The 27,183-nt window shown below is 60.4% G+C and overlaps 1 protein-coding gene across 2 annotated transcripts; it reads right to left on the reverse strand.

Moving 5' to 3' along the window:
• Nucleotides 1-27,183, reverse strand: GRID2IP (Grid2 interacting protein). Of its 2 annotated transcripts, none has more exons than XM_070460447.1 (21): nt 27,082-27,183; nt 20,056-20,304; nt 19,751-19,836; nt 18,839-18,908; nt 18,288-18,382; nt 17,828-18,011; nt 14,861-15,015; nt 13,320-13,457; nt 12,971-13,068; nt 12,712-12,829; nt 11,605-11,963; nt 10,817-11,236; nt 8,583-8,670; nt 7,758-7,835; nt 6,738-6,934; nt 6,270-6,425; nt 6,059-6,145; nt 5,106-5,235; nt 4,894-5,012; nt 4,035-4,199; nt 1-3,832 (listed from the first exon to the last, which is right to left on the reverse strand). In XM_070460447.1, exons 1-21 carry the CDS (start codon nt 27,093-27,095, stop codon nt 3,761-3,763), a joined length of 3,078 nt encoding a protein of 1,025 aa, XP_070316548.1. In that variant the 5' UTR covers nt 27,096-27,183; the 3' UTR covers nt 1-3,760. The 2 variants fall into 2 exon arrangements, with proteins under 2 accessions (XP_070316548.1, XP_070316549.1); XM_070460448.1 differs by lacking the exon at nt 27,082-27,183 and adding an exon at nt 22,859-23,043.

Consider the following 27,183-nt stretch of genomic DNA (forward strand, 5'->3'; position numbering starts at 1 on the left):
TGAATTTCAGATGTTTTATTTGTAAAAAGAAGATAACAAAACCCACCTCAGAGGGTCACTGTGAACGTAAAGTGATATATGTAGAAACATGAAGCTCACTACCTAGTAAACATTAACAGATGTTATTAGAGAAGGTGGTGTGTGATTGGGCCACACTATTTTGTAGTATTATTGAAAGGGAAATCCATTCCTGCTTGTCACACCTCGTCATCTGGTGAGGAACGGGGGCAGGGAGTGGGGTATGGCACACAAATTGGCTCACATATAGGGCTTCGTGCTGACTCAGGTGAAGAATCACCGTGAAATATGACCCTGGGAAACCAAACTCAGAGAGGCCGACATCTGCATGCAGCATTGTGTCTGGCATGTGGGAGGCAGTCAGACTGTATTGGCGAATGCATTTGTGAACGAAGAGAAGGTGAAAACACTGAACATCCGTAACCATCTGTTGATTGGTTCACCCTCTTGGTGTTGCAAGTGACAGGAACCCATTCAAACCAGCCTAAGCCAAAAAACTAAAAGAAATTTAAAAAAATTTACAAACAGTGGGAGGGGGGCAATTTGTCAGCTTGGAAAGTGGAAAGTCAGGGTGTCTGCTTCAGGCACAGTTGGATTCAGGGGCAAGGAGATGGCCGGACTGGTCTTCTCTCCTTTTCTTCGGTATTGGTTTACACCCAGGTGGGTGCCTTTCATGTGGTCGTCCTGGCAGCTCCTTCCAGGATCCCACCCTCTATACACCCAATGATTCATCCAGAAGAAAGGGGCCTCCTTCCCAAACACTTCTAACTTGAGTCTTGAATTGACTCTGAGCCGCCTGGCCGGAGTCCCAAGAACCAGTCTTATCCACTCAGCAACATTCCAAGGCCTGGGGGCAGAGGAGGGATAATTTCCCAAAGGAGAAATAGGGAGTTTTCCCCAGCAGAAGGGACACTGGCTGCTAGGCAGGCATAGATCGCTGTTGCCCCCAGACGGAGAGCATCTTGAGAGGGGTCAGGTGACTCAAGGGTGACTAGGTGAGACAGAAGGAAACGCTTGGAGGACACATGAGGAGGGTGAGCAGAGCTCTGCTGGGTCCAGGGAGGACAGGGGCCTCTGAGGATTGCAAGGAGGCTGGGAGGTTCCCCAGGATGCCTGGCCGTGGATGCAAACGGCAGACGCATGGCGACAATGGCTCTGACTGTACCTGACCCTGAGCCCACACCCTCTGCCTTGCGGTTTGGCAGCATTTCTCATCAAGAGGGGCTTCCCTTGTGGCTCAGCTGGTAAAGAATCTGCCTGCAATGCAGTAGACCTGGGTTCCATCCCTGACTTGGGGAGATCCCCTGGAGAAGGGAAAGGCTACCCACTCCAGTAATCTGGCCTGGAGAATTCCATGGATTATATAGTCCATGGGGTCGCAAAGAGTCGGACACGACTGAGCAAATTTTACCCACCCATCCCCTTTCGTTAAGAAGGGAGTCTATTTCCCCTCCCCTGGAATCTGGGCTGGGCTTGTCACTTGCTTTGACAATAGGATGTGGCAGAAGGGATGGGGTGACAGTTCTGAGCTTAGGCTTCCAGGGCTTTTCTCTGCCTTTGCTTGTTCCCCTTGCCTTTACCATGTAAACTGTCCTGGCTTTTTGGCTGGAGGATAAGGGACCACACGAACCTATCTCCATGGTCCCAGCCAAGGCCCTGGACGTGGAAAGAGCCCTGCGTGACTATCAAAGCTGACCACTGACCCACAGAGGACCGCAGACACATGAGTGAGTCCACTGAGCCCAGCTCAGATTAGAACTGCCCAGGTGACCCATGGACCCAAGAGTGGTAGTGGCCGCTGTTTTAAGTCACTGAGTTTTGGGACAGTTTGTTACACAGCATTGTGTGGAAAATAGGTATCAGTTACAAGGCATTATAGGCTTCCCTGGGGGCTCAGAGAGTAAAGAGTCCGCCTGCAACGCAGGAGACCTAGGTTCGATCCCTGGGTCGGGAAGATCCCCTGGAGAAGGGAATGACAACCCACTCCAGTATTTTTTCCTGGAGAATCCCATGGACAGAGGAGCCTAGCAGGTTACAGTCCATGGGCAAAGAGTCGGACACAACTGAGCATGCCCACACAAAGCATTATGGGGAGAAAACCCAGCTAGCGATTGGCTTGTCAACCTGGGTCCCCTAGCATGGGGCTGGATATACCTGGAGAGGTTTCTAGTTTGCAGGAAAAATGCCATACAGGGGCTTGAGGGTCATGCTTGTTCATAGCCGGTGCAGTCTCTAGTCTCTACAGACCTCACACAGGGATTTTAATGCACCTTCCAACACGTTCCCCATAGACGAAGGCTTTGGGAACTTACGAAACCTATCCAGCTTGAGCTGCTGGGGAGAAATGCCCTCCACGAGCCACAGCTGGGTGCATATCCCCCACCTGAATCACAGAGTTCGGTTTAGATATTTCTATATGGTGGCTGTGAGTGGGAAACAAAGAAAGAACATACATGGTCTCAAAGAGGGGCTGGTGGGAGACTGGGAAGAACTGAATGGGTCCCCAACACTGTCCAGGGGCAACACCAGTTACTCAGTCACCGTGGGAGAAGGAACAGCCCAAAGGATGGGCTCTAAAGCCCATTCCAGGCTTCTCTGGAAGAAAGTCAGGGCAAGAGGTAGCTGGAAGCTGCCAGACCCAGGCTTTGTCAACTGGAGAATGTAAAGGATGGAACAAAGAAAGGAAAAGGATGCCCCGAGCTCCCGCCCTGCTCCCAGCATCCCTGCATCCCGAGATACACATGTAAAACAGACTCTGGGGCCCCCAAATCTGTCCCAGATGGGGTTACTGCCTGAATGTGGCCTATTCTAGGGAACATCACCACCACTCACCCAGGAGAGGAGCCTGGCAACCAGCCACCAAGTCCTGTTTATCCATCACCTAAACACCTCCCTGTTCTCTCAGCCCTTACTTGACGACCCCCTCCCCCTTCCAGACTCCCCACTTCTAAATTGGATTTTAGTTTCTCGGTGGGCTAAAACCTCAATCCTGCAACCTGCCATAAAGGACCTTCTGAATCCTTTCCTGTATCTCTGCGCAGCTGCCCTCCAGCCTGCCTGCCTTGATTCTGGGCTGCACTGGACTCAAACTTCCTCCGGCTTTCGAGGCGGAGCGTAGGTGCGCACTCCCCTCCCGCCCCCCGACATCAGGTCCCTGCACTTGGGGCTCCCCTTCCAGCCTTCTTCAAGCAGCCCCAGGTGTGGCTTGTTCCAGGTCGTCTGCCTCCTTCCTCCTCCAAAGTCCGAGGTCTGCGGGCTCTGTGCTCCGTGAGAAAGCCTCCTGGGCGCGCTCGGAGCAGGCTCAGGAAAGGTTCAGACGTCCTTGCTTGGGGCCGGGCACGGTCAGGCCAAGAGGCTGTCCTAGTGCGCGGACACCGCTCTCGGTGTCCCCACCTCCCCCGGACCCTGATGTCCAGAGGGTCGAGAGCGGGGCGGGGACGGGCGGGGCGGGAGGAGGTGAACAAGGAAGCGCGGGAAGTCGGCGGGTGATCCACCCGTACCCGGGAATCGGCGCGCAGGCTCCGGCCCCGCGCCCTCAACTCTTGGCGCCCCGGCTCGGCCCTGAGAAGGGGTCCCCGCACCTTCGCGGGCGGCTGGAGCTGGACGGCTGAGGTAGCTGGAGACGTGCGGGTGGCTGGGCGCCACTCCGCACCCGGGCCGCTCGGGGCCACGCGGGGCGGCGTCCGCGCGACCCTCTCGGGCGCCGCCTCGGGCGTCCGTCTCCGCGCACGGGCCGCCGCCGTCACCAGGCCAGGGGCGAAACCATCCCCGAGCTGCGCGGGCCCTCGGCTGCCTGCAGGTCGCCGAGCGCTCGCTGGGGACAGAGGAGCACGTGGGGAGGCGCTCGGTCGGCGGCCCCGCGCCCCCCGCCCACGGCCCGGGCGGACCCCTATGGCCCCGCCCAGCTGGGGGCGTGTCCTTCACCAGGGGCCCTTTCCCTCCTCTGGCTTCACACAGGAGCCCCCTCCTCTGACCTCGGGCCCTGCCCTCTCCCAGGGCCTCCCACCGGGGCTCACCTCGAACTTGCTCATGAACTCCGCGAAGATGCCGAAGAAAGCCTCGGAGGTGGTGGCTTTGGAATCTTCCCCAAAGAAGGCCAGCGCCTTGCCCAGCTCCTCCATGGCGTCTCGCTGCAGCCCGTCCAGCGCCCGCAGCAATGGCTGGGCCGTCTCCAGAAAAGACTGACGGCCTCTATTAAGGAAACCGCTCCAGGCCCCAGGGGCAGGTACTCCAGCAGTGACCCAGCCAGCAGCCTTACTGCCCCGGGGCCCTTTGCTCTCCTGGGCACCATGCCCCCGTCACACGCTCCTGGCTTGTCCTGACACCCGCCACACCCAGCCCAGCCTCAGGCCACTCACTCACTTGCTTCCCTCTGTTGGGCAGCTCTCTCTGCTCTCCTGGCTCTGCCCAGAGGCTACCACCCTCTCTTACCTGACCATCCACGGAGACGGCTCCTTATCACTCTCTACGCTGTTCTCCCTCTCTGTCATTTTTATTAAAAAAATCTATAGCATTTGTTACTACATTTCCTCTCCGGACTGCCTTTGGCTAGTCAGGCATGACAAACCTCTCCTTGAATCTTGTGACCTCAGTCTGGGTTCTGCTGCCCCCCCCCCCCAAAAAAAAACAGACAGGGCAAGGGAGTGGCTTTAGGCCAATCAGAAGAGCTCCTTCTCAGTTACACACAGCCTCGGCATAAGCGCTTAGATTCTAGATGACCTAAGATGGACTCCTCTAGAAGCCCGGCAACAACGGCAGCCTCTGCCCAGATTCTCCGCCAGGACACAGGGGTCTGCAGCAGTCGCTGGAGCGATGGCCAGCTCTCCCTGACCCCCACCCCGCCCCTGAGTGCACTGTGGCCCTGGGACAGGATACCGCCATGACCACAGCAAACTTGTCCTCGCTGGAGGGGGACATGCTCTGGCACGCGGCCTGGATCTCACTGATGGTGCCGTGGAGGTCAGCCAAGTCGCTGGTCAGGGCTCGTTGGTTCACTGTAGGCAAGGGGATAGGGCCTATGGGGGCTGCCCATGAGGCCAGCCCAGGACAGTGGGGGCTCTGACTCCCCACCTGCCCACCCAGCTTACCTTTGGCAGCCAGGGGCACGGTGGGCAGGTCCTGAGCAAAGCCCAGGAGTTCAGGGAAGTGCTGGCTCAGCGATTTGGCAAGGATATGCAGGAAGGTGGACTTCCCGTCCACCGTCTTTGTGGAATTCAGCTGCAAGTGACCCCAACACACGTCCTCCTCCAGGACCCCATCTGACTCCTGATCACAGGGGCTCAGCCCTGCTTCCCCAGCCTGTGGCATCAGTTGCCCACCCCCGACACTCGTCAACTCCAAAGCTTATAAACCGATGGCTAGTAGTCCTTACTCTGAAGCTTTTATCTGCTGGGATGTCACGAGCCTGTCCCCTGGCCCAGATATTTGAGGACCCCCCCCGCCAGGAACCAGTCCTTCCCATCCCCAGCTAGGGGAGACACCTAGGTTCTTTTTGGTCCTTGTGAGTTTGTTCTTGTCAGTAGATGGAGCCCAAGATTTTCTAACCCCAGCAAAAGTGGGGAGCATCACTCAAGGTATTTCCCTTTTGTGGTTTTCTGGAACCATCTGTGGCCCAGCTGAGCCTCAGACACCCTAAACCATTCATATCTATAAACAGAGTTGTCCTTCCTCTTTTAAAAAGCAACCAAAGGTGTTGCAGTGGAAAGTCCCAAACACACAGGGGGAAGGCTGGATATTTGAGTTGTCCTTTCTCTGGTTCTAGATCTTTCTGGGGTAGAACTGCCCTGACGGTGGTTCTGGTGTCAAGGGCACAGAGTCCACCAGGTGGGACTCTCCCCTTCCTCCTGGAGCCTTCTCACCTGCCCTCTCCTCCCCCACCGCTCCGTCTCTCCGAGGCCTGGAGAAGCCACCTCGCCTCCCCAAGCGTTCAAGCCCCAGTCTCTGCTTCTGTTACATGCTGCTTCAGGCAGCCAGCTCTTCCTGCCGGGGAGCCTTGGTGGCGGAGCAAACAGATGGACGACTGCCTGACCGGCCCCCTCACCTCCGTCAGGAAGTTGATCTTGAAGCCCGTGGTCTTGTTGGTTTGAGGCTGTCCATCGTTGAGATAGTTGCCCATGGCCAACACAAACTGGGGAGAGAACCAGAGGGCAGGTCCTCCCTCACTGCCTGGCCCGTCGGGGGATGGGCCTCCAGGCTGGAAGCCCCAGGGGCAGAGGAGCAGGCAGACTGATCTGAGAGGGGGTGGCCCTGACCTCCAGGATCTTGGCAAGCTTCCGGCTGTTCTTGAGCTCTAGGGAGGCCTGGCGCAAGCACTCCAGGCTGCCCCGGATCTCCTCCGTCTTCTCCTGGAGGGTGGCCTGGAAGTGGAGGCTGCGCAGACGGGTCTTGTATTCGGGAACCGACAGCATCTACCAGAAATGCACGGCCAGCATTCATCCATGCCGCCGGGAGACTCTGCCCCAGGGCAGCCTGGCGTGGGGTCAGCGCGCGGCCGGCATCCCCTTAGGAAAATAAACACGACCTCTAGGGCGCACCCTCATCCCATCTCCCCTGGACCCCGAGTGAGGCCTGGCCGTTCAAGGTGTAAGACTCAGAGGTGCGAGCGCGGGGCCGGCAGGGGAGCGGGACGCACGCACAAAAGGAGAACCGCGACAGAGGAGGTCGAGGACCGCAGGACGGCCGCCCTCGGCCCCGGGAGGGGGCGGGCCTGGCCGCAGCACCTGCAGGACGAATTGGTCGGGCTCGCTGAGGCGGCCGGGCGCCTCGCGGTAGGCCTGGTAGCGCTGCTCCTCGTCGGCGTCGGGCGCGAAGAGCAGCAGCTGCGCGAGGTGCGCGGGCTCCAGGCGCCGGGGCTCCATGCTCATGAGCACCTGCCGCAGCTCGGCCGGGCTCAGCTTCAGGTGCGCCAGCAGGATGGCTGTGGGCGGGGCCGCGGGTGAGCGGGGCGGGGCCGGAGCTGCTGGGCGGGGCGGGGGCGGGGCCTCGGGGTGAGCGGGGCTGGGGCGGGGGCGGGGGCGGGGGCGGGGCAGGAGCTGGTCCATAGGACGAAAGGAACTGTCCTGCGACCCTTCAAGGGAAGGGTTCTCCAGGGGACAGACCTAGATTGAGTAGGGCCTGTGGAGCTGCAAGGAGATCCAACCAGTCCATCCTAAAGGAAATCAGTCCTGAATATTCATTGGAAGGACTGATGCTGAAGCTGAAACTCCAATACTTTGGCCACCTGATGCGGAAAAACTGACTCATTGGAAAAAGACCCTGATGCTGGGCAAGACTGCATGCAGGAGGAGAAGGGGACGACAGAGGATGAGATGGTTGGATGGCGTCACCGACTCGATGGACATGAGTTTGAGCAAGCTCCGGGTGTTGGTGATGGACAGGGAGGCCTGGCGTGCTGCAGTCAGACACGACTGAGCGACTGAACTGAACTGAACTGTGGAGCTGGGGCCAGGGAACTAGCGAGGGTCTTAAAGGGGCGAGCAGAAGATGCGGCTGGAGGCAGGGCCAGAACTGGGAGCAGATCACAGGATGGGGGCGGAGCCAAGGCGGCACTCGCGCCCGAGGGGACCGGCTGGCAGCCGCACCTGGGAGGGAGCGTTCACAGAGCCCGGCGGCAGGCGCTGGGAGCTCACACGGCCCGATCCCTATTATCCACTGCGGTGGATCCGAGGCTCTGCGGCCCCGAGGGGGTCGTGTCCAGCGCACCCCCCACCCCCAACCCCTGGGCCTCCGCAGCCCCTCACAGGTATTGTAGGCCTTCTTGTGGGACAGGATCTCCACCACCTCCTTCTTCCTGAAGGGCTCAGGCCCCGGCACCGGCTCTGGAAGGGAAACTGATGGTTTAGGGACAGGAGGCTAAGTTGAGGCTGCTGGGGGAGGGCCCAGGAGGGGTGTGGCCACACCCACAGTCCCGAGGTCCCTGACCATGGACTTGACTGAATCAGCTCCAGGTGTCCACTCTCCTCACTCACGGCCTCTGGAGTCCAGCCTTGCACACCTACTGTGTGTGATGTGTGTGTGTACCTCCCCTGTCCTCTCTCCCCTGGCCCTTGGGCCTGAGCCGGCCCCACAAGGAGAACCGGCCACCTGGTGACTGTAGATGCTTCCCGGAAGGACAACAGTCTCTTCCACCCGAGGAGCACTCTCCACACACACAGCATCCCAACGACAGAGAGACACGCAGAGGGGGGCTAGGGGAGAGAGAGAGAGGATGGGCTATCTGTTGACCTGATTCTGACTTTGAACAAATTACCTGGCCTCTACGTGCTGCCTCATCAGGAAGTTGGGGTGATCGCATCCCCACCTTACATGATTGTCACAGGATTAATGTAGAAACAAGGGTGTGTGGCATTTGGTAAGCATGCGATACATGGCAGTTATGATGATCTCCAGTGTTGAAGTGGGGAAACTGAGGCTCTGAGATGTTAACTAATTCAGGGGCCCAGGAAGTAAAGGGCAGTTTGTTCAGATCTCGTGGACTCTCAACCCTGGGACCCCCACAGAAGGCAGTGGGTGGGCTGCCGCAGAACCCGACGTCAGGGCTCCCCTCGGCCCCTGGGGCCACTCACTGGCAGCTTTCTGGGTGCCAAAATGGAGCTCCAGATCGAGGTATTTCACCATGTCGCTCAGCTTATCGTAGTCAGAGTCCTCCCCAAGCTGTGAGGGAGGGGAGGTTCAGAGTGAGCAACAGTACTGGCCGCTGGACTGCGGTCCCCCACTGCCCCCCACCCTCTGAGGGCGGCCCTGGGCGCTCCCAGAGGGAGAGCCTCCACCAAGCCCCTGGCATGAACCCAGGGACGGGACAGGAGGAGACTGCAGGAGGAGCCACTGATAAATCATCCAAGTTATCATCGGGCGATGAGCTGGCTCTTCTTGTGGTCAACAACACTCAGACCTGGAACGCTCCACGCAGAAGCCAGCAAGTTGCACGGAAGCAGGGGATACAAGGATTGTAAAGGGGCTGGAGCTACCCAAGGAGGCTTCAGAACGTGGCCAAGAGGTCCAGGTCTGCTCTGAGGTGTCCTTTGCTGGCAGTGAGCTCACCAGAGCTGCCCTGGGTCCCCGAAGCTGGGGAAATGGAAGCAGGGAAGTGCCAGAGGCTAGGAACCTGCTGGGCGGCTGTGATGACTGATCTGGATGAGAGATGACAATCTAGAAGGCCCATGGCTGCAGGGGCTTGGCCAGATGCCTGACCCGTGTCCCTGTGTCCACTGCAGTAAATCAGGGGAAGGATCATTCTGCAGAGCAAGGCTGCAAGGCCCATCCGAGGCTGGTAGGAGTCTCCAGGGGACCCAGGAGGTCCCTGTTCGTGACTGTCCTGCTGACCATCCTTATTAGTAACATGAGAAGGTTCCCTGGAGATGTGGGCTGATGCCAACTTGGCTGGGAAGGCAGGAGATAGAATCGGGACCCAGGAGGTGGCAATGGGAAAAAAAATGACAAGCATGCTCCAATGGAGAGTGGCTGCAGTAAGGACACGTGACTAGGCGTCCCAGGAAGAGGAGAGGACTAGGGTGGAGAATGATGGCGGGAACAAGTGCTGAGATGGGGCAGCCCCAGAAACCAGAGGATTCCTTGGCCAAATGAGGAGGAGTGTGATGTCCAGGTCAGAGGAGATGAGGGCCGTGTTTTCTCCTCTGAACTGGTGAAGCCCCTCTGGGAGTTTCATTTGGGGCCTGCCCTTTGACAGACTGTGGGGCTAGGAACCATGTTCTAGGGCAGTGACCCAAAGAACAGGGATGGGGTGAACCTTGCTCATCCAATGGGCTGGTTGGCCTGTGGATAAGGAAATATACCTGCTCTGCCTGATTTCAAGGGGTGGGACAGAAAGTAGGGCATGGGAATCCTGGTGAGACAGAAATTCCAGAGCAAGGCAAGGATGGATGGTGAAAACTGTCCAGGGAGGAAAGGGATGTCTCGGCAGGTAGTGAGCTCCCCATCAGTGAAGGTGACCAAGTAAATACTGGCAGTGCTGTTTGGGAGGAAACTCGAGCATCAGGGTGAAGGGCTGGGGGCTTCCCTGGTGGCTCAGTGGTAAAGAATCCACCTGCCAATGCAGGAGACACGGTTCGATCCCTGATTGGGAAAGACCGCACATGCTATAGAGCAACTAAGCCCATTCGCCACAACTACCAAGGCCTGTGCTCTGGAACCCAGAAGCCGCAACTGCTGAGCCCATCTGCTGCAACGACCGAAGCCAGGACACCCTAGAGCTTGTGCTCCGCCCCAAGGGAAGCCACTGAGATGAGAAGCCCGCGGACCGCAACTGGAGAGGAGCCCCCGTTCTCTGCAACTAGAGAAAAGCCCATGCAGCAATGAAGACCCAGCACAGCCAGAAAGAAAGAAACTGCAAAAAGTGAAAGGGGAGAGGCTGCTGCGTGGGGGTTTGGACCAGCTGCCCTTTTCAGAATCCTCTGGTCTCGGCTCCTGTGAACACACTGCACGCAGACTGACAGCTCAAACATCTGTGACTCTCTAACCAGCTGTCCTTCTCTCAGCTTCAAGAGCCTAAGGGGACCATTCACATCTCGGGTGATAGGTTTCAAGGGTGAGAGCGGTGCCTTTTCTGCGTGTCCCCAGCATGTCACCGGCTCAGGGACACTGACTGGGCTTCGGTGCCTGTGTTGACCACTGAGGGTGAGTGTGTCCCTGGACGGAGCTCTCGTTCGTCTGCCGAGGATGGGGAGGGCCCGAGGACGGTCAGCTGATGTTGGAAGCACCCCAGAGGTGGACCTTGTCTTCACTGCTGCTGCCCGAGCTGCCTCCCCTGGTGCAGAGCGCTCCGGGTCCCCAGGTCACCTACCTGTCCCCAGATGGTGCCTTCTGAGTTCTCCACCTGCTCCCACCGCAGGCGCTTGACGCTCATGTGGCTTGTCTCGCTGCGGCGGTGGCCCAGGCCCCGGGGCAGCATGGGGGGTGCGCAGGGGACGGGCGGGGGCAGGGGCGGCGGGGGCGGTGGGGGGACCGGGTGGCCGAGCTGGGCGAGGGGCTTGGGCAGCGCCGGAGCAGGGCCCCGGGGCCCGTCCGGGGTGCGGGAGCTGCTGGGCTTGGGGTCGTGGAAGGGCAGGGGCGGCGGGGGCGGGGGGCTGAGGGGGGGCGGGGGGATGTGGTCGGAGAGGGAGGAGTAGGTCAGGGAGCTGCCTTCCTCGCTGCTGCTGATGCACTCGCTGGCACTGCTCCTCTCGTTGGTGATGAAGCTGCCCTGGTCGTCATGGAAGCTCATCTGGGGAGACAGCCAGGCGAGGGGAGGGCCAGGCGGGGCCCCGGGGGAGACAGGGGCAGGGGCCGAGGTGCGGAGGATCGGAAGGCCTGGGGCAGTGGAGGCATGGCCCAGGGGCTGGATGGGGTCGGTCTGAGCTGGCGAAGGAACCTGAGACCCGGTACATGGGGTGGCCTTGGGTAGGGGGGTGTCGAAGCTTGAGCCAGGGGTGGGACAGCTCCAGATGGGGAGCGGAGTGTGCTGGGAGACAGGGAGGGGGAGCCTGGGGCACAGCCCTTGGGGCAGCAGACCTCTGGCAGGAGCCCCAGGACCCCAGTCCCCTTACAGGCCCCCTGCCCGCCTCCCCTCAACACACGTGCCTGTGTGCTCACCTCCTCGTAGTCATTCTCGGGGCTCAGGAAATCCTCCACGATGGTGACCCGGGGGCCCAGCTGCTCACTCAGCGCATCCAGGAAGCGGTCGGTGTCCCGGCTTCGCACAGGGCGGGAGAAGGCGAACAGCTTCCGGCGGCTGGACGGGCGGCGGCTGGGGTCCGGGCTGGGGGGGCTCTCGGCGCGGACGGGCTCGGGGCCCGGCTGAGGGGAAGGTGCCCGGCTGCTGTCCAGGCTGGCGTAGGGGTGGGACTCGGAGCTGCTGGGGGAGGCCAGGCCCTCTGAGCACAGCGGGTAGTAGCTGGGGGAGGGCAGGAGCTGCTCGCTGGGCCACGAGATGCTGGACCGGGTCCTGGGCCCTGTTGGGGGGATGGGCCGTGAGGACCACTCCTGGGTCAGTGCCTGGGTTCCAGCACAGGCTGGGGGGAGGGTGCCAGGGCAGGTGGGCTTTGAGCCCCTGGGCACCTCTCTCTCCCTCTCTGGACACAGCGCAGGAAGACTCTGGTAACTCTGCCTCTCCAGGTCTTCCCTGAGGATGATCGGAGGCCAGAGTGGACAGAGGGCGGGCTGCTGGGCCCAGGACAGGCAGATCCCTGCTCATCCTGGAGAGGATCCCAGGGTCCCACCCGGAACGCACTGAACACAAGGCAAGGGTGAGGGGGTCTCCAGACCAAAGTCACGGTACCCAGCAAGCCTTTGGCCCTCAGAAGTATCACCCAGGGGTCCTGCCTTCAGAACGGCAGAGAAACCGTTGTGCGGGCGGCCATCTGCGCACTGAGCCATTCACAGAGTAACGCACACTATCTAGTTTATGCGACAGCTACACGTTCACTGAGGGCCACCCCCACCCCTTGGGAGCAGCCCTCCGCTTTTCCAGATCCACAGTGGGGGCGAGGATCAGAGAGGGGACACGGGAAGGCGGCCAGGACAAGGCGGATCTTGACGGCCCCTAGCCATGGAGGTTGCCCGGGTTCCCCAGCATTCAGTCCCACGGCCGCGGAGGAAAAAGGGGCTCTAGGGGGGTATGCCTGGGGGTGGGGGCAACACCCAGCCAGCTGGCCAGGAGGCAGGAGTGGCCCTTGGGAGCCGGGGCTAGAGAGCCCCTACCTGCTGGGCCTGCCGCGCTGGGCAGTGGCGGGGAGGCACGGGCTCGGGAGCTGGTCCCCATCTTCCCTTTGAAGCTGCTGCTCAGGCGGGACTCGAGCTCCGCATAGACGGCTGACATCTTCCGGGAGAGGAGGAGGTGTGGGTGAGTCCGGCTGGCCCTCAGAGGCAGGCCTGGGTGGTCTGGGAGGCCAGGGTCTGCCCCAGCTCCCATTCCCAGCTCCCCGCTGACACCAGGAGCAGGGCGGAAAGAATGTCTCACCATCTTGGGGTTGGGCGTCTCAGGGAGGGATGTGCCGTCGCCTGCCTGCCGCTCGCCTGGGATGGGAGGAAGAGGCATCTCCGGACAGTCGCCAGGACCTGCCGGGGGAATCAGGAGGGCAGAGTCCACCAGAGGGTGGGGGGTCTAGTGACCGCCTCTGAGCTCTGAGGGTTAGACCCCAGCCCAGGCCCTGGAGAAAGAAGCACCAAGCCCTGCAGACCCGCGGGGAGGAGGCACCCACTCAGCCCATTCGGGGATGTCTCATCTCGCCAAGCCCATTTTACAGGTGGGAAAACCAAGCCCGGGCCCGCCCTCCCCCCACTGGCGGCCTGTTGGTCCCGGGCCTCACCACAGCCAAGGCCGGCCTCCAGGCCCTGGGAGCGGAGGCTGCGGCGGCACAGGGAGGGGACCCTCAGGGAGCTCCGCGTCTGGGGCTCGGGCGCCGGCTCGGGCTCCAGCTCCGGCTCCAGCTCGGGCTCGGGCTCGGCTGTGGGACCAACGGCGAGACGGGCTCCTTGTCCTCTCAGCCGGACAAGGAGCCTCCGAACACAGGGAGGGCGAGGGCACCACCCGCAAGCCCGGCCCTGCTTTCAGGGGGAGCCCTGGGATGGGAAGCGGGGTGCCCAGCGCAGGAGGGGCCCCAGGTGGTGCCGGCCTGAAGACGGAGGCCGCGCGGAGGGGGTCACAGCCTCCCTACCCAGCAGGTCCTTTCTCAGGACGACAGCCTAGGACCCCGTGAGTCCAAGGTCTGCACACCGGACGCCGCTGCCCGCAGGGGTGAGATGGAAGATTCCAGGTCAGGGCAGAAGTGTGGGAGGGATGTCTGCTGCCCAGTCTGCATCTGAGTTCAAACCCTCTCCCCCCAACTCCCACCTGTGGGTCCCCAGGATGAGGGTTAATGGGCATCCGGGAGAGCACATAGGAGATGTGCAGGCAGTCCAGGGCAGGCGTCCAAGGTTTGGCCCCCTTTGGGTGCCCGCAGCCCACGTGCTGAGGTGTGTGTGGGCAGGCGGACACACAGCAGTGGAACAGCGGGGGGCGGGAGGTCAGAGGCTGCACAGGGACCCACAGGCTCTCGTGTGAGTCTGCGGGCTTCAGAGCCCATCAGGCAGGGTGAGCTGGCCGTGTGCTCACCACCCAGGTCTGTAAACAGCGTCCACACGGACCCCTTGATCTGTGCCACCCTCCCTGGGGCGCAAAGCACAGCCAGTGTGCTCACCCTCACTACGTGGGTGAGAAACCCGAGACCCCCGGCGTTAGGTGGGGTGTTTGAAGTCTAAGGCGAGGCCTCCCTGGTGGTCCAGTGGCTAAACTAAGACTCTGTGCTCCCAAAGCAGGGGCCCCGGGTTTGATCCCTGGTCAGGGAACTAGATTCCACATACTGCAACTCAGAGTTCACATGCCTCAACCAAAGCTCCCACATGCCACAGGGAAGACCCAGCACAGCCAAATAAATAAATATTTAAAAAAAAAAAAGAGTCTAAGGTTACGCTACTTTAAGGATCAAACTGGGAAAGTGCATCTGTGGAATCAAGCAAGGGACCAGCCGGGGAGTGTTGGGCATGTATCTATAGTCAAGTCCAACTCTCTGCGACCCCATGGACTGTAGCCCGCCAGGCTCCTTTGTCCATGGGATTCTGCAGGCCACTGGAGTGGGTTGCCATTTCCTACCCCAGGGCATCTTCCCAACCCAGGGATCGAACCTGTGACTCTTTGTGTTTCCTGAATTGGCAGGTAGATTCTTCACCACTGGGCCACCTGGGAAGATGCTAGCTAGAGCACGGGTGCATCTGAGAGTGGGAGGGGCCAGGCCGGCTGTAAAGCCTCCCAGGTGAGAACAGGCGTCTGGCTCTTCTCTGGGCCAGCGGGCCAGGGGGCGGGGCCGCTCACCGGTCATGGCCATGTAGCCCAGGAAGCAGGCGATCTTCTCCTGGCAGAGTTCCTGCTCCTCGTAAGTTAGCAGCTGGTAGATGAACTGCCAGAGGACCTGCTTGGCTGGAGTGTCCAGCACCGGGTAGACGTCGACGATGAGGGTGTCGATGTTCCTGGTGGGGGAGGGGGGTGCAGATCAAGGAGTTCGTGACTCAGGGGTTCACCAGAGCGGGCTGGGTTGGGGACGGGGTGGGGGTGGGGGGCACTTCAGGTCCTCACGCCCTTCCCCTCCTTCCCCAGACAGAGAAGTGGGTGGGAAGGCAGGCTCTGCGGACAACCTGCCCGGATTCAAATCCCAGCTCTGCCACCTGCCAGCCAAGTGATCTTCTCCTATTACTCATTTCTCTGTGTCTCAGTTTCCTCCTCTGTAAAATGGGAGACAAAAATAGTATCTACCGAGAGTTTGCTGGCGGCTCAGGGGTTAGGACTTTAGACTTTCACTGTTGTGGCCCAGGTTCAATCCCTACTCGGGGGAACTAAGATCCTGACTCATTTGGAAAGACCCCGATGCTGGGAAAGATTGAGAGCAGGAGGAGAAGGGGACGACAGGGGATGAGATGGTTGGATGGCATCACCGACTCAATGGACATGGGTATGGGTAGACTCCGGGAGTTGGTGATAGACAGGGAGGCCTGGCGTGCTGAGGTTCATGGAGTTGCAAAGAGTCAGACACGACTGAGTGACTGAACTGAATTGAACTGAAGATCCTGTAAGCTGGGTTGCTTGGCTGGGGGATGAGGGGAAAGCATCTACCGCACAGAGCTGTTGTGAAGATTAAAATGGATAGAATGGGGACTTCCCTGGCGGTCTAGGGGTTAAGGCTCCACACTGCCAATGCAGGGAGCACAGGTTCCTCTGGTCAGGGAACTAACCTCCCCCATGCTCCAGGGCCAAGAATTTAAATTAGAAAAATGTATAGAACATATTTGGAAAACTGACTCAAGGCACTGGTAAATAATGGCCCAAGGCCCAAAATTTGGCCCTCCACCTGTTTTTGTAAACCAAGATTTACGGGAACATGGCCACTTGCACTGGTGCATATTGTCTCTGATCATTTTCAAGTGACAACAGCAAAGCTGAAGGGTTTCAGCTTTCAGTGGAGACTGTACGGCCTGCAAACCCTAAAGTATTTGCTATTGGTTCCTTTCCAGAAAGTTTGCTGATCCCTGCATTGTATGGAAAAAAATAAAACTGATCCTCATGTAACATCACACATAAAGATGAACCCTGGGTGGATAAAAGACCAAACTGTGCAAGGTATGATTACAGAACTAACAGAAGATAATGCAGGAGATTTCTTTTGACCAAGGAGCAGGGAAGGACTTTTTAAATAAAAATTCAAAAGCCAAAGCCATAAGGCCCCATATGCATTGAATGTGATGATACAAAATCAAGAAAACCTGGGGCTGACAATACTAGATATAATGGAAGTAATAAGACAGTAACAAATGGGAGAAGATACTTACAATGTCTAACATCAACAAGGAATCGGTATCCGAAATGTACAGGGAATTCTAGTCAATTTTAAGTTTTGCTTTTTGGAACTTCCTGTAATTTTTTCCACATATATTTGTTCCATGGTTGCTGAAATCTGGAGATGCAGAACCCACAGATATGGAGGGTTGACTGAGGGTGTTATAACTTGGATGAATGCTATTGTTGTTTAGTCGCTAAGTCATGTCTGACTCTTTCGACCCCATGGACCGTAGTCAGGCTCCTCTGTCCATGGGATTTCCCAAGCAAGAATACTGAAGTGGGTTGCCATTTCCTTCTCCAGAGGATCTTCCCAACCCAGGGATCAGAAATCTGTTATGTCTCCTGCGTTGTAAGCAGATTCTTTACCACTGAGCCACCAGGGAAGCCCATGTGAATGTCGAAAACATGCTAAATGAAAGAAACCAGACATAAAAGTCCACACATTGGGACTTCCCTGGTGGTCCAGCGGTTAAGAATCTTGCCAGTGGAGGGGACATGGATTTGATCCCTGGTCCAGGAAGAATCCCACATGCTTCGGAGCAACTAAGCCTGAGTCACAACGACTGAGTCCACGCTCTTCAACAAGAGAAGCCGCGGCAACAAGAAGGCCATGCGCCGCAGCTGCAGGAGCCCCCGCTCTCCGCAACTAGAGGAAGCCCGTGAGCAGCAACCAGGACCCAGCATGGCCAGAAATAAATTAATTAAAAATTTAAAAGGTGGGAAAATGGTTATAAAGAAGTCCACATAGCGTATGGTTCCAGCATTTGAAATCTCCAGAACAGGGAAACCTACAGAGAAGGAAAGTGGATTACTGGTGGTTTAAGGTGAAGGGGGAGTGGGGGAGGTTGGGGGGTGGGAACAACTGTGAAATGGTTGGGACTTTCTTTTGAGGTGATGAAAATGTCCTAAAACTGAATGTGGTGATGGTTACAACACGTTTGTGAACATACTAAGAACCAGTGCATTGTACACTCAAATGCGTGAACTGTATGGTATGTGAGTTATATTTCAACAAACACATACATTTTTGTTTAAACCGAAAAAGGATGCATGTCTTGCATGGACCAAGACAATGACCCTCTGGGCTGAGGCGTGTGATAAACGCTCCCGCTGCTGCTGAGGTGGGAAAAGAAAGATGCTACTCCAACCTGAATAGGGTCAGGCTGGTTGTGAGTGCCCAAGGGTGGGTGTTTTGAAGGTCCTGCCAACCACACTGCAGGGGCTCACTGTCTGCTTCAATTTACAGACGAGGCTGGGACCTGGCCAGGTCACGTGGCTGGGAGGTGTCAGAGCTGGGGTTTGTTTAGGGCAACCCAGTGGACCCCACATTCAGAGGCCCCTTTGAGATGCTCTCAGGAGCTCAGGCAGGTGAGTGGTGGTGAGTCTGGGCAGGATTTGGGGTCCACCCACGGCAGATGCCCCCGACCCCTGCCACCCTGGGGTGACCACCTGTGCTGGAAGAAGCTCTCAAGGGCCCGGCAGACCCCGTAGCGCTCGGGGGGCGTGAGCAGGTGCTCCAGCTGCTGGCTGAAGGTCCTTCCCTGCACTCGGATACTGGACGGGAGGATCTCTGCCACCCACTGCAGGGAGGTGAGCGCCGACGACGGGTTGGGGGAATCCATCGAGTCGGAATCTTCGGTGGGGGTGTCACAGGAAGGAGAAACACGAGTGAGCTGGCGTCCCCAGCCTAGGCAAGGTTTGCCCAGCTGCTAGGGCCAGGGGACCTCCCGAGCTGGGGTGAGAGATGAGGACGGGGCTGGAGGGGGAGCCCTGAGGCTGCCCAACCTGGGGAGGGAAGCTGCAGGTCTGCGGGGAGAGCAGAGGCCTCGGTAGACTCGGGAATCCCACCCCTGGTGACCCAAGTAGGGGCTCCAGCGGCCAAGGCGACCCAGGGCCATGGGCGTCTCACCGCTGGCGAACGGGACGAGCCCCTCCTCCACCACCAGCGTGGGCATGGCGCCGCTGCCCTGGAGCATGGACACCACCTTGTCATGGGAGCAGTTCCTGCCGAGCAGAGGGGGCCCCGGAGGGCCGGCCCAGCGTGACCCAAGCGCACACCACCCCCGGACCCCCCTGTCCTGCTGGAGGAGGCCACACGGTGAGGCCACAGGCGGGCCCGAAGCCAGGGCCCTGCCTCGCCCGTGCATTGACCTTCTCTGCAGGAGAAGTTGCAGGCCCAGGGCCAGCTGGACACTTGTGGGTACAGAAGGCGTCATGCCCCTGTCCTCCCTGTAGGGTCCCCCCCAAGGGAACGACACACATGATCCAGTCAACCCTTTGCCCCAAGCACGGAGCCTGGGTGTCTCCCGGCTGGAAGGACGACTTGACATCCTGGAGAGGGTGGGAGGGCAGATTCAAGACTTCCCATAGGAGGGGGGACAAACAGGGGACCAACTGGTCAGAGGCCCGTGGCCGGGATGTCCCGAGAGTCAGGAGTCCTGGGGGCTGTTTGCCACTGACCTCATGTCCAGTCCATTGAGGAAGAGGATCCGGTCTCCTGACTTGAGGGAGGCATTGTCAGCCGGGCTCCCTGGAAGCAAGGTGAGAGGGCGGGTCAGCTGAGCAGGGACCCGCCCCGGGGAGCCCCAAGTCGTTGTCCTGTTTTACAGGTGAGAAGAGAGGTGGGTGGCAGAGATCAGGAGAGCTTTTCTCACAGATCCATGCACCGGGGACATGAGATGCAGAAGGGCAGAAGGAACTCAGCATCAGCAGGTGAGCCCATGGGGATGGGTCACTGGAAGCATCGCGCCCAGGGGAGGGGCTCAGGGGGCAGGACAGACCCGGTGGTGACAGAGCAGGAGAGCTCAGAGCAGCGCCCGGAGCCGTTCTGCCTGCAGAGAGCTTCCACAACGGAATGCACTTCCTTCCCAAGAAATGAGTCTTCCCTCCCCTTGCCAACCGAGGGGCGGCAAGGAGGAATTCCTCCAGATGTCACCATTCCACGAGCAAGAAGGGGCAGGCCAGGGGTGGAAGAGGGGAGTCCCTGGAGACCGGATACTGGGAAGAGGCCCTGGAGCCCTGCAGCCTGCCCATCAAATGCCCAGTTCTCAGTGGGCAGTGGGCGCAGGGAGGGTGGTCTGGGGCCCGATCTGGGCAGGCACAGGCTCTGTGCTGGCTGCTGCAGTCTCAGGCAGGGCCCCGGGTCCTCCCTGCGGGCGCAGGAAAGGTCTGAATGGAGAACCTGGCTCAAAGGTGACCCTGCACTTGGAGGGGGTTTGCCCCGACTGGGGAAGATGGGTGATCTGGGTCGGCTGCTGGGACACTTAAAGGACACAGGCTCCTCAAGGTTGGGACCTGAAGAGGGGAGCAGCTGCTGACCATCGACCTCACAGGCTCCTGCACCCCATTCTGAACAACCCACCCACCCCTCACCAGGCAGAACAGACTCGATCCAGACAGGTCCATGGCCACGCAGCGTGAAGCCGAAGCTCTTGTTGCCCTTGTAGACTCGGACTGTCCTGGGGAGAAAGAAGGGGCGGGGTGGGGTCGCTCAGCGTGCCTTTCTCTGGGGACAGGAGCCCGCGGGGAGCATGGGATGGCAAGGGCCCGCGTCCCACTCCCCTTAACCTCTCCGGACTCCAACCCCCAGGTGCCCCCGCTTCGCCCCCGCGCCCTCGGCCCGGGTCTCCATTCCTGAGCCCACAGACGGAGAGGCGTCCGCAGCCCGTCCCGGGTACCTGCGCGCGCCCCCGGGGCCCGCGCGGCCGCCCAGCAAAGAGGCGGCCTTGCGCGGGGGCGGCTCGTCGGGGCGGCGCGGGGCGGCGCTGGCGCGCGTGGACACCAGGAGGCGCTCTGGCCGCTCCTCGCTGCGGCTCCGGCGCAGCCGCTGCGCGCCCTGCGTCCGCCGCGCGCGGCACAGCTTGCCCAGCAGACCCTGAGACACCACCTCGTCGAAGCGCGCCCGGTGCTTCTTGGGGATGAAGATCCTGCGGGCGAGGACCACAGAATCGGGGCGCGCCCCCTGGTCGCGCCCCGACCCCGGCAAACTTCGCGGGCGCCGCACTGGGCGCACTTCTCCGCCCAGCAGTGGCCTGGGGCATCAGTGTCCCCCTTGGGGCCTGGACTTGTGCCCTAGTGGGCCCAGGTCACACGAGGGCCGCGGCGCCCAGCTCGCTCCACTCTGGGAAAGCCTCCTTCCCCAGGTCCCCATTACTCTGGCCTCAGTGCCCTCCAAGCCCTTCCGTGGACCTGTTCCTCCTCTTGCCTTTGTCTTCCCGTCTCTGGCTCCCCCGGACTTCCCTCCTCTCATGCCCTCACACCAGCCAGGCCAAACCTCAGCCAGGGGGTCCCCCCCCCCCCCACCTTCTCCCCGCCTGGTTCCAGGAGAAAAGTCTGCTGGAGAAAACCTAGCCACCATCCGCGCTGGGGTCAGACTTCGCCTAGACCCTCATGAGACTCCCAGTCCCGCACTGGGTCTCCCACCAGCACCCCCAGTGTGGGTGGGGACCACGGCATCCAGTCCTGCTCCTACCCTTTGGCCCAGCCTGTGCCCCCCGCCCCAGCACACTCTGCTCCCTTAGCTGACCTGGGTTCGCCTTGGACACCCAACCCTGGCCTTCCCCCAGTTTAGTCCAACATGTTTTAGGAAGTCCCTGCTATCAGTGCCTGCCAGGCGCTGGGCTTCAAAGGTGAAGGCACTGTGGTTCCTGCTTTCAGACCTGGAAGTGCCTTGCGAGGCCTCAGGGAGGCTCGTCCACACCCTGGGACGTTTCCGCGGGGCCCCTGGGTCTCCTCTACAAGGCTGGAAGCTCTCGGAGGACGGGGTCTGCAGCTCGGGGGTGAGCTACGGTGACCGGCCAGGGCTGAGCGCAGTTAGGACTCAGTGACGCAGTAGACAGGGTGGTCCAGCAGCGGCCCCCCACACCTCTGAGTAAGGGCAGCGGTCAACATCCTGGGGACTCCCTGGCCCCTGGCAGCGGATTCTCAGGCTCAGAGGGGGTCCGTCACGTTCCAGGGTTATGCGGCGGTCCACGGCTGAGGTGGAACCCGGGCTCTGGCCTCCACACTGTCACCGGGCTCCATCGAGGGCCCTTGAAGTTCTGCTTGCTAGTGAGGCCTCTCTGGCTGCATCCCAAGGCTCCTTTCCCTATTCTCTGGACCAGGAGCCAGCGCCAAGGGCATGGGGGAGGGCAGGGAGCAGTGGCCTTGCAGCCAGCGGACATCCAATCCCTCTGAGGTTGCCTGGTGGCCCCCACCAGTTCCCTTGATCTCTGTGGGTAGGTTTAATGAGGCCAGGTGGCTGCCTGGTGGGAGGGAAGGGATGCGCGTCCCTGGGGAGGAGGGTGAACCCCCCCCCCCCCACCGCCCCGTGAGCTCTGGTCCAGATCGGGACGTTCCAGGCAAGCAGGAGGCAAGAATGATGGCCTGCTCGTCTCTGCCAGGAGAGCCATCACCCGATACACTCATCCGTGCCCACCCCAGCGATTTCCGAAAATCCAGGGCCTTAGCCGCATTCCCCGGATGGTACTCCAAGGTATGCAGAGCCAGACGTCTCCGTCTGCTGGCCTGCACGGTCCCTGCCCGTCTCCTGCCCAAGCAAAGCAGAGATGACAGGCACGAAAGCGTCTGCTTTACCCTTTGGGCTCCGGCCTCAGGCTCCAGAACGTATCAGCCCAACAGCCCCAGCCCCTAGGTCCAACCCTCTAGCAGCAACGAGAAAGGGCCTCCCCCACCCCCACAGTGGGAACCAGGGTGAGTCACCAACTGCCCAGGCGGGAGAAGGCTGGGTGCCCTCTGCCCTCCTCGGTGTCCGTGGGCCTGAGATGGAAGCCTAGCCAGCCTGGTGTGCCAGACGCCCTTCTGGCTGGTGTGGGCCCTGCGTGTGCCTCTGTCTGGCCCATGCACTCCAGCCCTGGGTCTGCTCCGAGCCGACAGCCCCAGCAGATCTAGGTGCAGTGGGGCCTCATGGACAACTGTGGCTGATGGACAGACGCCTCTTTGAACCGACGGCCTGGCTACCACTGTCCTCAGACTCCCAGGTCCCTGCTGTGCCAGCAGGCTTCTCTGTGGCCACGGGGCTCTTTGGGAGGCCATCCAGTGACCTTGCACTCAAGAGTTGATCTGTTTTCTTAGGGGGCTGGGTCCAAATCCAACTCCAGATTCCCATCGGGGGCCCCCACAAGGCCCTCTGTCTCAATCACCGTCTCTGCCTCGCTCTCTGTCTAGCTCCTTGGATCTGTCCAGTTGCACGAAGGAAAGAGGACTTTTCAATCCCATCCTTGGTCCCCATCCCGCATCCCGACCCCTAGGGCGGCGGGCAAGTGCCCACCGCGAGGAACCCCCTCTTTAATACCCTTTGGGTTTATGTCCACTCTCCCAAGCCCCTGCCCCCAGTCAGGCTGACTTGCTGGGTACGCACCCAGAGCAGGGAAGCCCCTCGGTGCCCGAGCCCCACCCCTTTTCAAGTCAGCCGGAGGCGGGTCCGTCGCACCAGGGCGCGCGGTTCCCGCGGGTTCGGTACGCGCGGTTCGGGGAAACTACCGAAAGTGCCGAGAGAAGCCCTGGTCCTTCCCCATCTGGAGACGGCGACGGCGGCGCGCTAGGTGCCGATGGCCCGGGGGTGCGGAGCCCGGAGCGGAGCGAGGGCGCGGCGACTCCACGCGCCTCTGCCGGGCGAGCGCGCTCAGCCCCTCCCGAGCAGGCTGGGCCCGCGGCCCCGCGCCCGCCCCTCTCGGGTGGCCCCGCCCCGCCCCGCCCCTCCGGGAACTCTCCCGTCAGCTCCTCGCGAGCTGGGGCCGTTCGAGCCGCCCCTCGGCCTCCTCTGGCCCCCGTCCACGAGACCTTCCCCAGGCGCCTCGCCTCTGATCCCTCGGGCTGTGGCGCCCCGGGGAGTCCCCAGCACCGGCAGCGAGACGGATCCCGACAGTTCAGAGGAAGCTCCGATTGCCTTATGTAGAGTCTGGGAAGGCTTTCTGGAAGAGGTGGCCTTTACGCTGGGACTCAAGGATTCAGCCGGTGTGTCGGCCAGAGCGGCCTTCCCTCCTCACCCGCGGGAAGCTCCAAAGAAAAAGAGGCTAGAGAGGGAGGCCTTGAATGCCGTTGGCAAAGCTCAGCCTACACTCTTGCGAGCAGAGAGGAGCCATGGGAGGGTCTAAGGATTTAAGAGGAGGTGAAGGCACTCTGAAGGTTTTGGTACACCAGGGGTGGGGTGATGCTGGGAGGGGGCACAGTGAAGGATGCTGGGATGGGACAAGCAGCTAGTTTCTAAAACACAGGAGGTAGAGTCAATGAGACCTGGGGGCAAGTGAGGAGGGGGCAGGTGAGGGTGATGGTGGGGGAATAGGGGGTCTCCCTGGGATGAATGTGTTCTACTGGAAAGGAGAGGGGAGGACCTGCAAGGGAGGAGACGGAGCTAAGAAGAAAGAGGCATCAGGTCGCTTCTGGGCCTGCCACTCTCTGGGGTCTGAGCAGGAGCAGACCCCAGGGACCCCACTAGGTCCCCCCTAGCTAGGTCATGAGCCCTAGCTTCAGGTTGAAAGGGTGAGAATCTGAGTTCTGGGGACCAAAGGGTAGATGCCCGAGCCGCCCAGGGCATCCTGGGGAGGGGCTTCTCAAGGGCCACTGCACAGGGTGCGGGGGTCATCAAGAGGCTCTCTCCCATCAGGAGGCAGTCACCACCCAAACAGGCTGGAACGTCAGAGGCAGGAGCCCCTGGGGACTCAGTCTCCATCTCAGTCTTGTGGGGAGCACCCTTCATGGTCCTCCTGTGGGCTCTTGTGCCTGTCACAAGGAGGCCCCTGCAGACCCGACGGTCAGTCTCCCTGCTCCATCCAGGCCATGCTGCCCAGCACACTTTGGTCCCCATGCCCGGCCCCAGCGAGGACCCCCCCCCCACGCCCCCCGCCTGGCGTGACCTCATGGGGCTGAAGTTCTTCCCTGGAGCAGCAGGAAGCCAGAGCCTGTCCTCACTCGGGGTCCCCCTGGGCCTGGCCTCAGCCCTGCTCACAGTGAGCGCAGCTCCCTGCGTCCACGGGCCGAGGGCACTCACTGTCCCGTCAAGACAGAGCCCTTCCCGGTGGTCATGCGTCAGCTGTGATGGCCCAGCACCCAGAACCAGGCCTGCCCGAGGACGGTGACGACTCCACGTGTCTGTGGGCCCTGGAGATGTGACCACGGAGAAGATGCTCCTGCTTGCATCCAGACACAGCCAGCCGTGCACACGCTGCCATGGGGCCACCTCAGAGCTGGTGCCTCTGACCCAAAGCAGCACAGGGTGGGCCGGACTGGCCTTTGCTGAAGCATCTGCCCCAGCAAGAGGGTACCACCAAAGGGCAGATCACACTCGGGCAGGGCTTCTCAATTGGGGGTGACTTTACCCCTCAGAGGACATTCGGCACTCTCTGGGGAGAGTTTTGGTTGTCATAAAATGACAAGCGAGAGGGGGTTGTGCTATGGCATCTGGTGGGAGGAGGCCAGGGATGCTATAAGCGAAGTACAGGAGAGCTCCCAACAACAGAGAATCACCAAGCTCTGAATGTTGATAGCGCTGTGGTTGAGAGACCTCTCTAGGGAGAAAGAGACCTTCCCTGGGGTAAACCAGTTTCATCCAGCATGTGCTGGATGCCTGGCACTGCTTCTGACATGCTGTCACCAAATTTTCCAAATAACTTTGTGTGATGTTGTCTCTGACATTTGTCATTAAAGCAGAGGAGGGTGAAAGAGGTGCTCGAACCCTAAACCCCAGTTTCTCAATGAATCTCTTGGATGCTGGCAGTTGGCAGAGTCTATTTACATGCTTTCCCACCAAGAACCCTGCTGGGAGGGAACACATGGAAATGATGGACCCCGTTTTATGGATAAACTGCTGAGGTTAGTGAATCTGCTCAAGGTCACAGAGCCCGTGAGTGGACTGGGGGGTCAAGTGCAATCTGCCAGGACTCAGAACCCAGCTTCCCCAACCACCTCCATGGCTGCCCTCTCCCCTGCCCTCCCCCTGATCCTTCCCTTCTTTGCCTGTTTCCTGAAACACTAGCAGGGCACGAAGCCCACTTCGCTTGCCTGTTCCCTCTCAACCGCGTCACACTTTCCAAACTCCCTGGCCTGTCCTAATTAGAAAGTCATTTTTATCACTTCATCAAACTGGGATCCCTTTGGGGACAGACCCAAATCAGGCTCTGAGCCACAGGAGTAACTGCCGTCATAAAGAAAGATAAGACCCTCTACTTCCATCGCTGCCACTGACCCAAATCTCGCCCTCGTGGCCACACTAAGATGAAGAGGCCACGCTGGCCGAGATGGATGCAAGTTGCGGATGGACATGCTCCCCGTGTGCGCTGTCCTGCAGGGCGGCCACCAGCCAGACGGGGCCACTCCATACTTGCCGTGTGGCTGCTGAGACTGTGAAGCTGAATTTTAAATTGCATTTTATATTCATTAAGTTTCATTTTAAAGAGTGGCATGTGGCTAGTGGCTACTGCTCTGGCTTGACCCAGCTTCACGGTCTCACTGCTCCTTCTTCTTTCTCCCCAAGTCCTCTGCTTTGGCACCTGGACCACCTTCAGAAGTTGCATGGTGACTGAAGCGGTTTCCAGCCTCGGTCAAGCGTGCCCACGCACCTGCCCACATGTATCTTTACCCTGTGCGTCCCCAGGTGTCCAGGTTGTCTCACTTCATTCCCCTCAGTTGCAGGGTCCCAGGGCCAGAGCCCTTCACGGCCCCCTGCCAAGGCGGGGTGACTCACAGCTAGGCACGGTTGGTACCTGAGGCTGGGTTCTACAAGGCAGCACCCTCACCTTGGCATTCCGAGGCTCCCCTCTGCAGCTGGATGCCTGGCCCTGATGAGCCGTCTTCCCTCCTCCGCAGGACACACGGCTGCACCCCCCTGGCCACTCTGCGGCCCTGGGACTGCCGCCTCCTCTGGGCAGCCTGCCCTGACTGCCCCGTGCTACCCTTCGGCTGGCGCTCAGCTCTCAGAATCATAGAAAACTGAGTCTGTGCTATTCCTCTGGGCCCTGTCCGAGCTCTCTCGGGAAGGGGCTGCGTGGGGATCACCACTTCACCCCTAGAACCCAGTACATCAGCCCCTGGAGCCTGGTGGTGGAGGTGGGGAGTTGGGGGATGGGGGCGGAAGCCACGCTGCCAGGGGACCCCTCTCCCTGCAGAGCCCAGCTGGGCGCCGCCCCCTCCTCCTCCGGCAGCCTCCCCAATTTTCCTGTCGCACTTGACACGCGCTGACAACAGAGGCTGCTGTTTCATCTCCCCCAGCGGCGCCCCGGGGACGCTGCGGGGACCGGGCATCCCCAGGTGTCCAGCGTTCCCGCTTCCCAGGCTCTCAATCGAGCACGCCCAAGGGGGCGCCTCCTCCGCTCCCCCAGCTCTTCCGGACCCGCTGCCGGCAGCTCGGGACGAGCCGTGGACGGGAAAGGCAGGCACGGGGTCTGTCCCAGGAGGCAGACCGGCTGGCCCGGCAGAGGCGGCGAGGACGGAAGCCCGGGCAGCGCCGAAGGGAGGACCGATGAGGCGGACCGAGAGGGCCTCCGGCCGCTGAGAGCCGTCAGACACGCGTGCCAACTTCCCCGGGGACAGCCTGGCCGCCGGGCCCCTGGCCCAGCTCTGATGCGGAGGGGCGGGGCTGCCGGCCCATCACCTCCGCGGGGAGCCCTTCCGCCCCAGCGCATCATCTCAGCAAATTTGTTTCTAGACATAACTTTTTTTTCTTTTTTCCTCTCCGGGTTTTCCCGGCAAGGGTCAGACCCCCAACTCACCCCAGGCAGCTCATGGTGGCCTCTTTCCGTGGCCTTCTGTGCTCCGCTGCAGAGCGGAGGCGCGGCTCCCGGCTTGGGGAGTGGGGGTGGCCAGCCCGGTCC

The sequence above is a fragment of the Odocoileus virginianus genome, chromosome 33 (genome assembly GCF_023699985.2).
Source record: "Odocoileus virginianus isolate 20LAN1187 ecotype Illinois chromosome 33, Ovbor_1.2, whole genome shotgun sequence".
Lineage (NCBI taxonomy): Eukaryota > Metazoa > Chordata > Mammalia > Artiodactyla > Cervidae > Odocoileus > Odocoileus virginianus.

Bases quoted from the DNA above. Each gene is read 5' to 3' on its own strand.
- GRID2IP (XM_070460448.1), bottom strand. From the start codon at position 22,893: ATGGGGAAGGACCAGGGCTTCTCTCGGCACTTTCG. The intron at 8,671-10,816 runs GTAGGTGACCTG...CCTCCCTCACAG, and splicing joins AAGGCACCATCTGGGGACAG to CTTGGGGAGGACTCTGACTA. The intron at 7,836-8,582 runs GTGAGTGGCCCC...TTTCCCTTCCAG, and splicing joins TGGCACCCAGAAAGCTGCCA to AGCCGGTGCCGGGGCCTGAG.